Source organism: Vanderwaltozyma polyspora, genomic scaffold, assembly GCF_000150035.1.
Source record: "Vanderwaltozyma polyspora DSM 70294 KpolScaffold2002 genomic scaffold, whole genome shotgun sequence".
Classification (NCBI taxonomy): Eukaryota; Fungi; Ascomycota; class Saccharomycetes; order Saccharomycetales; family Saccharomycetaceae; genus Vanderwaltozyma; species Vanderwaltozyma polyspora.
In genome coordinates this window covers 186,232-199,730 of record NW_001834689.1, presented here as the reverse complement: position 1 = coordinate 199,730, position 13,499 = coordinate 186,232, and the positions used below count along the sequence as shown (strand labels likewise).

The following is a 13,499-nucleotide window of genomic DNA, read 5'->3' as shown; positions in this document are numbered from 1 at the left end:
GGTTGTCTGTCTCTACCGGCTGAGATACATCTTGCAAAGAACCGGGGATCTTAAGATATCTGAATACCATTTCCTGCCAAGACAACTAGGATGACCTTGTCTAGCAATTAATTGAGTGATTAATGTCTTCAAGTGCGTGTGTCTGTGCATGATCTATTCATATAGGCTCGTTTGGATGACCTGAAATGTAGGCGTATTCCATCAATTCAAGTATTCAGGGACTACTTTTTTAATCATCTTCACCTATCACTCCCTTAACGACAACCGGTTCTTATATGTACATACTTGGACTAGAATTTAATCGAAAACCTTCTTCACTTTTGGAGCTTACGGTTAGTACACGATTCTTCATATTATCGATATATTTTTTAAAACTGGATTGCATTGCATATGTAAAATTGACAGTGAAGTGGTATTTATGGACGGGATATCTTTCTGTCTTTTTAGGATTGTTCCACGAATAGGGGTATACTAGACAAGAGTAAATTGATAATGATTTTTCAAAACTTACTGTCATCAGCAAGTATCAGTAATTTTTCTGGTAATCCCAGGGGCCGCTACTGTTGATTTTGGCTGAGATGTAGGGTGAAATGACTAGTAGGCGTACTTTTCCATAATAGGATACATTGGATCTTCTACAGTTAACTATATCGTAGCTATATATTTCTTGATTCAATTTAGATGTAAATGAATTTGAATTTGATATATAGGTCGTAATATTTGTTGCCTTGGTTTATCGTCTTGGTATACTGACTTGTCATGACCAGTGTGTTCTTAAGTTATCTTTGGCTTGGATCCCGGTAGTACAAACAGTGTCTCTTTAACTTTTAATGGTAATATAACAATGATGGTAGGGTAAATGTTATTAAGCATGTGACTTAAAATTATATATAATTGCATACATTATATTGATTAAAAAGTTCAACGAATTTATAAGAGAACGACGTATCACCTCTTAAACTCATGTTACCATCGTTAATCTGAACAATACTTTGAGACGGCACAAGTGATCTATTGGATAATTGCCAATTCAGTGGTACAGATTACTAGTATAAAAACAATGATTATAACATATACAAGAAATGTAGAACAACACGAAACACCCTACTTCCTGACATGGTTGGTAAACTATATTCAGATTAAGATGTACAAATAGAACATTAATGTACAACTGAACATTTCAACTTGCAAAAGGATTACTAAATATTTACTCGTCTATGTTCTCGGAATAGTGTCTACCTTATTCTGTTCATTAAATTTTATGAATTGGAAGTAGTGTGTTTACACATGTTATGTAAAATTTTAAACTATAAATGATTAATTATTGAGTGAAAGTTTCCAGTTTCTCACTTAAAACTTTTGGCACATGACTGTCCATCTTCTTGTTGGGTATGTTTAGTTTCCCAAATTTCAACAAATAATACGGGCGTGTGGTCTAGTGGTATGATTCTCGCTTTGGGCGAATTCCGAGTTACACTTGGAATACAAATCATTCAAATATGCGAGAGGCCCTGGGTTCAATTCCCAGCTCGCCCCCATTTGTTTTTTAATTATTTTTTTCAGTGTTCTACAATGACAGAAGTTATGATGAATCTTAACTATAGTTACTGTATATCACCCTAAATTAAAAAAGAGAATAATGACTCCATTAGTAAAACTTAATTATTCATTATTTTTAATGCTTCAAAACTAAACATTATACATCACATATCTTACTGAAAGCAATGTATGAACGCTCTCTACCTCCATCCTGCCGTTGTTCAATTTTTATTTAAAATTTGTATTCTCATAGTTTATATATTTATATATTATTAAACTGTAAATTTAAGTATCAGTATCACCATATTCTAATTGTAATTCGAAAAAAAAATATAATAAACCAATATATGTTTATTATTATCCAAACAATTTTTCATTTTTTCATTTCATTAAAAATCTTCATCCAATGCCAATGCACCAGTTTCAACTTCAGTATTACTAGATTTTGCTATAACACTGGCTTTTTGGTAATCGGAAACTCTTTTTTCAAAGAAATTTGTCTTACCAGCTAATGAAATATTTTCCATAAAATCGAATGGATTTTCAACTTTGAAAACCTTTTCGTTACCGAATGCCACTAATAATCTATCAGCAACAAATTCGACATATTGGTTCATTAAGTCAGCATTCATACCTAGCAATGCTACTGGTAAGGCATCTGTGAAGTATCTCTTTTCGATTTCGACAGCTTCGGTGACAATCTTTTCGACGATAGCAGGGTCTGGTTTGTTTTTGATGTGGGAGAATAATAGACAGGCAAAATCGGTATGTAAACCTTCATCTCTACAGATCAGTTCATTTGAAAAAGTCAAACCTGGCATCAAACCTCTCTTCTTTAACCAAAAGATGGAGGCAAAAGAACCAGAGAAGAAAACACCTTCGATAGCAGCAAATGCTACCAATCTTTCAGCAAATAAAGCTTCACTATCGTTGATCCATCTCAAAGCCCATTCAGCTTTTTCTTTAATTTGTGGGATAGTCTCAATAGCATTGAATAGATATTGACTTTCCTTTGGGTCTTTAATGTAGGTGTCGATCAGTAAAGAGTAAGTTTCTGAATGGATATTTTCGATCATAATTTGGAAACCGTAGAAACATTTAGCTTCCAAGATTTGAGCCTCCACAGAGAAGTTTTCAGTTAAGTTTTCGTTAACAATACCATCTGAAGCAGCGAAGAAAGCCAAGACTCTTGAAATAAAGAATCTTTCATTTTCGTTCATTCTATTATTCCAATCGTGCAAGTCCTTGGACAAATCGATTTCTTCAGCTGTCCAAAATGAGGCTTCAGCTCTCTTATAAGCTTCATAAATGTCAGGGTATTGAATTGGGAAAAGTATTTTTCTATTTGGGTCAGCGACTAATAGAGGTTCTTCAGTTTCCTTTTCCTTCAATTCATGACGTTGGACTCTATGTTTAGCCATGAACTCTCTATGTTCTTCGGCAGCTTTACTCAATCTCAATTCAAAAGCTTCCTTATCATATTTATTTTCTTTTAAAGCCTCTAAAGTTTTACCTAAATTAGCTTGACCGTCCTTGATCTCTAAATCAGACAAAGCACTGGCTGCTACCTTTGATGGTGTTTCAGTATCCATATTTGAATCTAGTATAATGTATTGTAGTGTAGTGTAAGATATTAAATCTGAACAATTGAAAAGTACCTTAAATTTACCTTCCCTATTATTTCGTTCCTACTCTTACAGAACAAGGCCAAAAAAAGAATAAGAGTACCAAAATCAACTAACCTTAATCCAAAGGTAATATAAATACAATCTAAACAGAAACTTAAATTAGAATTAGAATTAGAATTAGAATTAGAATTAGAATAATCCTACAATGATCAAACTAAAAACCTAATCATACAAACTTACTATAAATACTAAAAGCTGCATTAAGACCTTCTTTGATCAAGTTATTTTTTTTCATTGTTGCTCGTTCTTTTTTCCCTTCCAGTACAATTTTTCATTTCCAATTTTTTTTTCACATCACCAACATTTTGGGTTGGTGAAGTTCTATTGAGCCAGGTGGAAGTGAAGGTGCAAGTGAAGGTGCAAGTGGAAGTGGAAATGGAAGGAACCAAGACCGATACATAGACACACAAGACTACCCAAGACAAGACAAGACAAATTACACTTTAGTCTTTGGTTCTTCTGAGGAAAAGCAATGTGGGAAATTTCCAAATTCACGAAAATACGATGTGGATGGATGCAACAAGCAACGACGGTCTAAAACACTCCCCCCATGGACTATCAAAGAGACAGCGAGGAAGTCCAAGAAACTATATTAATCAAAGTAATTTCTGCAGCAACAGCTGGGTATGTATCGATATCAATTTCATCAAGTCTCAGATTTAAACCTCTTTTGTAAGAAATTAGTAATTCATTTATTGTTCTAATGAGGAAGTGTTTGGCGTAACTGATGGAACTGGAACTGGAACTGGAACTGGAACTAGTACCTTATCCTGTTAAACTCGTGTCACTGATGGATTGAGTTCTCTGGTTCTTTGGTATCTTTAGTAAATATGTAAATGTCTGTGTGTGCTTTTTTAATTGGTCTTTCGTCTTGCATATTTCTTGATTCTTTCAGAACTTCGACCTGGACCTGGACTGGACCCTTTTGCTCCATCGTTCATCTTGATACAATGCAATTATGATCTATGGCTTTGTAAACTCAAAAAGCGTCAGTAGTGAAAACAGGATATAAAACTCACAATTGTAATGCAGGTATGAGTTCATTTACATATCATCTCTATATCTAATCTTGTTATAAAACCATGTATGTCTATATTAATTGTTCATAGTGGTTGGTCGATTCTAAACAAAATAAAAAAATTGATTATATATAGGTATATATAATAAATCTATATATCTTGACGTATATAAAATTAAATTAGTTTGTATGGCAAGGCAGGGGGGGGGGGGGGGGGGGGGGTCATAAAAGTTAATTATCTATTGGGAGGATAACCATATTTAAATTCAATAAAGAGATAGAAATATCCAGAACGATTAAATTAAAAGTCTTCGTTGAATGAAAATGTTGTGGTCTCAGCATCAGGTTTGGATGTCTTGGCAAACTCACTGGCCTTTTGTGCATCAGCAATTGTCTTGGCAAGTGAATTTGTATTACCTGGTAAGACAACATTTTCCATAAATTCATATGGATTGGTTGCATTATAATGTTTCTCATTACCAAATGCAACTAATATAGAGTCAGCAACATATTCAATGAATTGATTCATTTCATCAATCTTCAAATTGACTTTGATTATTGGCAATGCCTTTAATAATGATTTCTTTTCAATTTCAACAGCGTCGACGATAATTTTTTGAACGATTTCAGAGTCAATTTGATTCTTCAAATGAGCATACATCAAACAACAAAAGTCTACATGTAATCCACGATCTCTTAGCATATTATCAACACCTGTGACAAATCCTGGAATTAATCCACCTTTTTGGAATGATAATACTGAAACATAAGCACTCAATGAAAAAATACCTAAAACTGCAGCTTCTGCAATTAGTTTTTCACCAAATAAATTGTCTTCATTTTCAAACCAACTTTTAGCATATTCAATCTTTTCCTTAATGTTAGTCAAATCCTTTATTTCTTCAAACATAGAGGTACGCTTTTCATCGTCTTTAACTAATGAATCAATCAAGATACCATATACCTCTTGATGGATGTTGTCAACCATGATTTGGAAACCGTAGAAACATTTTGCTTCTGGAGTTTGACATTCAGCAGATAAATGTTCGGTTAAATTTTCTCTGTCCATATCATTAGAGGCAAACAGAGCTAACAATCTAATGAAATATTCCTTTTCATCTTTGGTGATCTTATCGTCATTCCAGTTTTGGATATCTTTTGAGAAATCAAGTTCTTCAGCAGTCCAGAATAAAGCTTCACGTTTCTTATAAGCATCGTAAATTTCATGGTACTTAATTGGGAATAAAACAAATCTACGTTTATTTTCAGTTAAAATAGATTCATCCTTTTGCAATTCTTTCAATTCATGACGTCTAGTCTTGTGTTCTTCCAAAAATTCACTTAAACCTTCATACATTTTCTTAAAGCTTTCTTAATTAATGTTCAATTGGGATTCTTGATTCAGTAGAATAGGGTCTCGAAATGTTTCCTCTTCCTTATAAATAGCCTAGTCGAATCAATTAATGATTATATTTTCTCCGTATGATCTAGTTGTAAGTAAAACGAGAATGATACAAAGAGAATTCTTAGAAATAACTACTAGTCAAATATAAAAAAAATCTATAATTAATTGATGTTCTTGGTTGTTTAATTGATGTAAATTTAACAATTCATCGATTAATTTCCAATTTAGCAAGCAAAAATGTAGTTGAAGTTTAAAAGAAGAAGTTTCTTGAGGTTTTATACGCGTTGCTACCGTTGCATGTGATGGATTTTTATATCGTTACCGATATAACGATGACAACGACTGTGAGATGATGATGATGATCGAGTAAGTGCTGGCTAATTGTAGTTTAATTTATTTCATTCATCCAAGTAAACTATATATTATATGAATTAAAGTATGACATTAATATTAAAAATATGTAATTATGAATAATTTGATTGAAAAAAAAAATCATTACTATACCATGGCCATGTAAGAAGATTTGTAAATGCATAGGAAGAGCCTTTAGTTGGGTGTAGAGGGTTTCATATCAAATGATGGTGTTAAACATGCTTAAATTGTGTTGATTTATTATTATTGTTGTTGTTGTCGTTGTTGTTGTTGTCGTTGTTGTTGTTGTCGTTGTTCTTATTCTTAGGTTTTAATGATGAAAAGAAGAGGAATGTTTGATTAATCTATTATTACTAAAATGCTGATATTTTTCTTGTCAATGTATCTAGTGAATCATTTCCATTCCCGTCATGTTCATTTTCTTCCTCTCCAGAATCAAATTTCGACCATCCTGTTAAATTCGTTACATAGTCACGGTGATAAAAAATAGGTTCAAATACACGTTCATTGTTTTCTTCAACAACTACTGTTGGAATATCATTCAACATTAAAAATCTTAATCTTGGGAATCTTTTCAAAAATGCTACATATGTTGTCTTGAACTGATGAATTAAGGCATGGTAACAACAAATAACATCATTTTCAGTTAATGCTGGATGTGGTAAAGAATAAGTTGCACGTTGTATGTCATTTAATATATCATCTATATCTGTTGACTTGATTTCCTCTTTTATAAGTTGGTTTCTACTTTGTCTGTAAATTAATAAATTTTCATTCATTTTCTTAACAAATTCTTTTAAATTCATAGGCTGTGTCCTTACACTTGGATAATAATCACAAGCTTTTGAATAAGGCAATAATGACAAATATCGCATCATTTTAAAGATATCCTTTGCTGCAATATCATTTACATCTTGGAAATAATAATCTTCAGGGAATAAGAAAATTTTTTTCTTTAATATCTCATTAAATACATGATCACAACTTTCACATTGACAATGTTGCGATAATATGAATTTATTACTTGCTTCATTTGATTCATTATCCTGTGATGCAGAATTATCCCTATCAATTACTTCTGCAATTGAAATAATTGAAGGATCTAAACCTTGAAATCTCATATCGATAAATTGCAAATTTTTACAAGACAACATCATTGTTAAAAAAATTTCAGGATTCGTGGACTCAGGTAGATAATCATCTAGGAAATCCATTTTTAATCTTTTCAATTTTGTTAATTTAGAAAAAAGTGGAACTAAAATTGAAGTATCTTGTTTTATTGAAATTAAGGATAAGTCTTCGATATAGGTAAATTCTTTAAAATCTTTGATCATTTCTATTTCTCTTTCCATTAAGTTTTCATTCCATGAGATGATGGTTAATACTTTTAATGACCTGACGTCAAAGATATTTGATAATTTCTCAAATTTATTTTTTCGTATTCTTTTCAAAAAGTATTTTGATTCGTAAAATTCACTTCTCCAATGTAGTTTCAAATCTACAATCTGTAATTTATTCTCCAAAGGATATAAGTAATTGAATAACTTTAGAGGATCGATAAATAAAGTCATATGAGATAATCTTGAGGAAATTCTTTGTCTCAAATACATTTGAGAATTTGGTATGTAATCATTCGGTACAGTCATTTCAGGTAATGAATTTGGAGGTGCTAAATCAAAACTTGTTACTTTTTCAGAAGAGATAGCACCGGTTGAGATTATGTCATTACAACCTGGGTCAGTGATGTTTTCCAATCTCTGTATAGATTTTCCGAAATTGCATAAAATTGATAATATCTTTCTTTGTAAATTTGAATCTAAATCCCAATTGATTCTAATCCATTGTACTGACTCTACACATAACTTTTTGTTTAGTAGTGTACTAATTAATAAGGATAGTTTATGGTTGGCAATTGCTCTCGATTCATCTTCGAATAAGAAAGACGGTATGTGTAATAAAGACCAGTTTATTGCTAAGTCCATGAAATCGCTTTTAACCACGTTAGAATCATTCAAGTAAATTCTTCTGTACAATAACTTTGTTGCGATTTTATTACACCTTTTGTTTAGGAGACATAGGCTCAATTTATCCGATTGTGGTAGATGTGAGAATAATTCTTGAATCAGCTCATCAGGTAAAGATTGTAGAGGGAAAGTGAAACTGTCCCTATCACAATCATCTAAATACTTCCTTTTCAAAGACATACGAGTATGATATTAGTCCAGATGTGATAATGAAACAGGGAAATAAAACAAAATGAAACAAAAAAGGGAGATAGATATTTTTCTTTTAAAGTCTGAAGAGTAGAATAAAACTTTTTCCAAAAATATATCAGCTAATAATGAAGTATGTTCCTTAGAAGATGATTAAACGACAAAATATTTTTTATTTTTTTCACAATTCAGTTTACTTGTTCCCTTTACTACAAAGTATAGGATATCGTAGTATGCATGTACAGACAGGGACAGAGATGGTAAGAGATGGATAAAGAGATAGAGTGAGAGAGAGAGAGACACACACACACACACACACACACAAAATCGAAGGGAAGAAAAAAGTACCTGGATATGAAATGTAAAACCCAGATAACCGACCAAAGGGATAAACAGAGGAACTAAAGGTGGAAACAAAAGAAGAACGACCACAACAGAATCAAATGGTCTTGGTAAAGGACTCCACTAAAATAAGCAACTTGGATAACCGACAGTAACCTGGCTCTCTATTCGAAGCTAAAGCAAAATCGATTTTGGAAACAGAAAAAATGATAACTAGAAAACAAATTACACTAGGGCAACAGGAAGGTTTTTTTCAATGTGTGAGAATCTAAACTTAAACCTACTACCTACACTGCAATGATGTGGCTAATCCAATGAACTGAAATCACTTGTCTCATCCGTTGTAGACCCAGTTAGTTCGATGGTTAAGTTATAATAGATAACCTTTAAATCAAGAAGATATTTTAAATTTGGTGCTGGTTGGGCAGAGAGGTCAAAAATTGAGGAAGAGGGCAGTTACCCGGCTGGGCTGGAGAGAAGTAGAGGCAGAGGCTGATGGACGCTGACAGAGAGAGAGAGAGAGGTTGTGTGTGTGTCACAGGCACAGCAACAACTTCTGAATATACAACTATATCTACATGTGCATCTACATCGATACCAGACTTTTGGGGACCTTATGGTCATCCCATCTGTTCCGAGTTCTTTTGCACATTTACAGTCGCCAATGAATGCATTCCATGCTGCAAGCCAGATATATAAGAAACACCCACAACAAATACATCGTTACTACAATTACAACCATATCTATAGATTTTTCTATAGATATGGTTGTAATTGTATATCACTAGATCGCTGGTTCCATCTTTTTACTTTAACGTCTGTTCCAGATCGCTATATTACGTCATCCCATCTCCCGAACGTTCAGAATGCTGCATCCAAATGATTTCGGAATTCAGGAGGAAAAGACAACCATCACTACCACCAGTTACTAAAAGAGGCTTATATACAGCTATCCTGTTCTTTAAACGTTTATAAACACTTGTATTTTAATATCTTACAAATACTCATCTTTAGGATACTGAAAAGGTCGAGTATTTCCTTTTAACTTTGTATTGGATCAGATATCTCTATTCTAGATAAAACAACACTTTTACTTTACCAAGGACTACAAAAATGTCAAACCAAGCACAAGAGAATAACAACGACGAAAGTGGCAGTCCAATCTTCTCAATAGATAAACATGATTTGGTATTGTTGATCATTGCTGTCTTTTTGCCTCCAGTTGCTGTTTGGAAGAGACGTGGATTTTTCAGCAAGGATTCGTTATTGAACGTATTACTATTTCTTTTATTCTTCTTCCCAGCAGTCATCCATGCTATGTTTGTCATCCATGAAACTTCTTTACAGAGAAGTCGTGGTCAATACCAACAAGTCAGCTCTAATGACAACAGCAATGTTGCTGTCGAAGAACAGAATGTTAATAAGCTAACTAATGTCCACGATTTGGAAGAAAACAGAGTGCCTCCTTTATATAACGACATCGTCAAGTCACCAATGAACGTATCTGATAATAAGATTCAAAATCCATAGGAAAGATGGTTCTATTTGATTTAATTTGATTTAATTTGATTTTACTTCATTCTAGTTAATTTTACATATACATCTATTCATTTTTTATAATACAAATATGCGATTTATCTTTTCATTCTGGTTCAACGACTGTCTCTCAACCGTAGATGATAGATGCGTAACTTATAAACTCTCTTTCATGACTAATTGGTTCTTGCAAAATGAACGTTAGTGTGTTTGATTTTTTTTATTTATTAATCGAGTTTTTATTGATTCAACTCTAGTGTATATAAATAGACGAATAGATAAAATATATAAGCGTTTTAGAAAGTTTGGAAGGGGGGTAGGTGAGTCTTGGGTTTCTTGATATATGGATTATAAAAATTCTTTGGCTTTTCTTCTGTATGCATGACAATCTCTTAACCATTGTCTATATTCCTTTAAGGAACCGATTTTTTCACCATAATAGTCTGGCACAGGATTACTGAAACTTTGTGAAGAAGCATCAACTCTGTTATGAATGATTTTTTTCAGGAATTCTTTATTCTTATTATTAAATGCAGTTAATTTACTTCTGTTTGACAATTGAAACAATTGAGAACCTAACAATGGGCCAAATAAGTAACCTAACGTACCGGATGCGATCAAACCTGCTGATATAACGACTAGCGGATCAAACCCCAATATAGTTTGGGTAGGATCGATCTGCATAGTTGATAAATAAGCCCAAGATACATTTGCACCAACCAAAGCAGTGAAAGCTGAAGAACCAACATTGATCTTTCTCTGCTTCTTTCTCAATTGGAAAAACTCAGTCCAAGTCAATAAATCATTCGATGAAGATGAAGATGAGGATGAAGATGTGACGGTTGAGTAGCTCATCGAACTTATTAGACAACGTCTAGTAGAACTACAAACAGAACGGTTAACAACAGATATCATTTCTCTTAAATTTTAATTGACACACTTTCTCTCTCTCTCTCTTTTGTCTGCTCCCCAGCACTCACACATATACAGATACAGACAGTAACCCATCAAGAAAGATTCTACCAAACAATAACCCTTCTAAAATACCATTCTATTCTTAAGTATACCTTTCCAGTTCATCGTTATTCAATTCGATTTCGATTCAAGTTGCTTTCGATTTCGATTTGGCTTTGGTTTAATTTTTCAACTTTGTATGGTGAGAAACGAGGAAAGCAAAGGGAAGGGAAGAAATAGAGGTTTTACACTGTGTAACAAATAGGAAACGTCAAAATGACGAAAACCCTCAATGACGACTGGTGACAGTATATTAATAATATATAATGCAATGGTTTCATTAATTTCGAATATGTGTTAAATATAAATAGGATATATAATAATGATTACTTTCAGTTAAGTTAAGTTAAGTTAATTGTAAGTGTAATTTAGTTTAAATATTACAATGAGTATATGTTTTTTGCTTGTATGAGATGTGAGGGTATTTCCACTTATATGGTGGAAGAGAACAGTTGAGATACTACTATTCTTGTTCATCTAAAGTCTTGAAGATGAATGGTTTTTGATCAGCTGGGAAGTGGATACCAGATTCTAATAATTTGACGTATGCTTTAGCGAAATCGTTGAAGAATAGATCTTGGTCGTTGGCATAAGCTTTGACCAACTTTAAGAACTTGTTGTCTTGTCTTAATGCGAAATCAGCTGGTAGCATCATGTAACCCTTTGGAGAATCGTATTGTTCGTTACCAGCTGCATTCTTTTGTAGTTTCCAGTTTTCATTTAGTAAGTTTACAAAGAATTCATTGGAGAAAACATTGCTAGCAGCACCCCATGGACCTTCAAATCCTGAGTTTTCCAAATGAGTCTTACCTAAACAATGGGCACCAATCAATGCAACAATTTCAGTATCATTGAAGCCAAATCTACCAAAGTAATTTCTAACATAGCTTGAGTCACCGGTAGCGTCTGGTAATCTACCGTTTTCTGGGGTTGTGTTTTCTGGTTGATCAACTCTACCTGGTCTCCATGGGATCTTTGGACCTTGTGCTTCTTGAACTGCAGTGACACCTGCTAAAGTGTATAAATCACCATGAGAAATCCATGAATGTTTCTTATAAATTGGAGCCAAGAATTCATCAGCTTGTTTCAAACCAGCATTAGATGGATCATTGATTTCCTTCTTGAATCTCATGGTACCACCAAATGAACCACCTGTCATATTGTTCTTATCGAAGGTACCAGAAGAGTGCCAAGCAATTCTAACCAAGATTGGACCGTAACCAATATAGTTATCGAATTCATCTTCTTCTCTGATTTTTTCTGCAATATCGTTATAGACATTTTGGTAATCTTTAATGCTCTTTGACTTATTTGGGATTGCGACGTTCAAACCTGCAACAGCAGAGGTCAAAACACCAACTTTCTTAGCATTACCACTGTTTCTGTTGAATGGATTGTTATCAGCATTGTAATTGAAGGATACTGCGGCAGTGGCAGTTGTGGCAGCAGCAGCAGCTAACCAGTAAGATCTTTTAGTGAATAGTCTAGTAGCCATTATTAATGTTATATGGGGACTGTGTTGGACTCAGATATGAGAATTGCAAAGTAGAAAAACCAAGAGTTCAGGATTCATACCACCCATTCAACAAGAAACATCACCAATTGAAATAACCAAGGTTTATATAGTTTTTAAATTTCAGATTGTAGTAGTGATCCTAAATGAATCCAACCCTTGAGAGTGGATACTATCTCTGGATAACTACCTCTGAGGTAGAGAATAGAAGAGACAGAGAAGTATAAAGGGAATCATGCAAAGAAAAAAAAAAAGAAGAGAAGTAATTACTAAGTTAATCAATCTAGACCATCAAATGGAAATAATCGGCAGTATCGGTTTTGGATAGACATCATCGCCATCATCATCATCATCATAGTCGTTCTTGATGGCTCTAACTTCAAACATTACATTACCTTTTCCTTTACCTTTACCTTAACATAAAATTAGAGACAGCCCTACTTTAGAGGTGATATAGGACCACACTAGAGTAGGCATCGAAGAGGTCGTCGCTATCGAACAAAGGATTGATGGTATGACACAGCATTTTATCGTTCTGTTGGGAACAACAATTTTAGAGAAGTGGAAGACCAGGACATGGGACTTGGGACAGGAACTGGAACTGGAACTGGCTTCTCTCTTGTCAGAGACATCCATCCCGTCCAGCTGCAAGAGTTCAAGTGGTCTTTACGATGGAGCTAATTGAATTGAGTTGAAATGGACTAGATTAGATTAGAATAGAATGATTACTAACCATAAGAGACAGAGAGACTCTAACGAAGTGCAAAGTTAATATCGATGATGCTGAGGGTAGGTTGGTGATGGGAAAGGAGATTGAGTGAGTGGTTGAGTGGTTGATTTTTGACAAATCAAATGAACT

At 33.6% G+C, this 13,499-nt stretch overlaps 6 protein-coding genes and 1 non-coding gene across 7 annotated transcripts; 2 read left to right on the top strand and 5 right to left on the bottom strand.

Annotated features, from left to right (window-relative positions):
• The first annotated feature begins 1,313 nt into the window (after positions 1-1,313).
• Kpol_2002trna3 lies at positions 1,314-1,425 on the top strand. Its single transcript has 2 exons — positions 1,314-1,350; positions 1,389-1,425. It is a non-coding gene; the product is annotated as a tRNA-Pro (tRNA).
• Positions 1,426-1,928: 503 nt separating this feature from the next.
• Kpol_2002p85 (uncharacterized protein) lies at positions 1,929-3,131 on the bottom strand (the record flags this gene model as incomplete). The annotated part of the gene is made up of 1 exon (XM_001646822.1): positions 1,929-3,131. One exon carries the CDS (start codon positions 3,129-3,131, stop codon positions 1,929-1,931), a length of 1,203 nt encoding a protein of 400 aa, XP_001646872.1.
• Positions 3,132-4,546: 1,415 nt separating this feature from the next.
• Positions 4,547-5,602, bottom strand: Kpol_2002p84 (uncharacterized protein; the record flags this gene model as incomplete). The annotated part of the gene is made up of 1 exon (XM_001646821.1): positions 4,547-5,602. The coding sequence occupies one exon, from the start codon at positions 5,600-5,602 to the stop codon at positions 4,547-4,549; it is 1,056 nt and encodes a 351-aa protein (XP_001646871.1).
• Positions 5,603-6,375: 773 nt separating this feature from the next.
• Positions 6,376-8,226, bottom strand: DAS1 (SCF ubiquitin ligase complex subunit DAS1; the record flags this gene model as incomplete). The annotated part of the gene is made up of 1 exon (XM_001646820.1): positions 6,376-8,226. The coding sequence occupies one exon, from the start codon at positions 8,224-8,226 to the stop codon at positions 6,376-6,378; it is 1,851 nt and encodes a 616-aa protein (XP_001646870.1).
• A 1,464-nt stretch (positions 8,227-9,690) lies between these two features.
• SNA3 (Sna3p) lies at positions 9,691-10,107 on the top strand (the record flags this gene model as incomplete). Its single annotated transcript, XM_001646819.1, has 1 exon — positions 9,691-10,107. One exon carries the CDS (start codon positions 9,691-9,693, stop codon positions 10,105-10,107), a length of 417 nt encoding a protein of 138 aa, XP_001646869.1.
• Positions 10,108-10,461: 354 nt separating this feature from the next.
• Positions 10,462-11,028, bottom strand: PAM17 (Pam17p; the record flags this gene model as incomplete). Its single annotated transcript, XM_001646818.1, has 1 exon — positions 10,462-11,028. The coding sequence occupies one exon, from the start codon at positions 11,026-11,028 to the stop codon at positions 10,462-10,464; it is 567 nt and encodes a 188-aa protein (XP_001646868.1).
• A 562-nt stretch (positions 11,029-11,590) lies between these two features.
• CCP1 (cytochrome-c peroxidase) lies at positions 11,591-12,622 on the bottom strand (the record flags this gene model as incomplete). Its single annotated transcript, XM_001646817.1, has 1 exon — positions 11,591-12,622. The coding sequence occupies one exon, from the start codon at positions 12,620-12,622 to the stop codon at positions 11,591-11,593; it is 1,032 nt and encodes a 343-aa protein (XP_001646867.1).
• Positions 12,623-13,499: the final 877 nt, after the last annotated feature.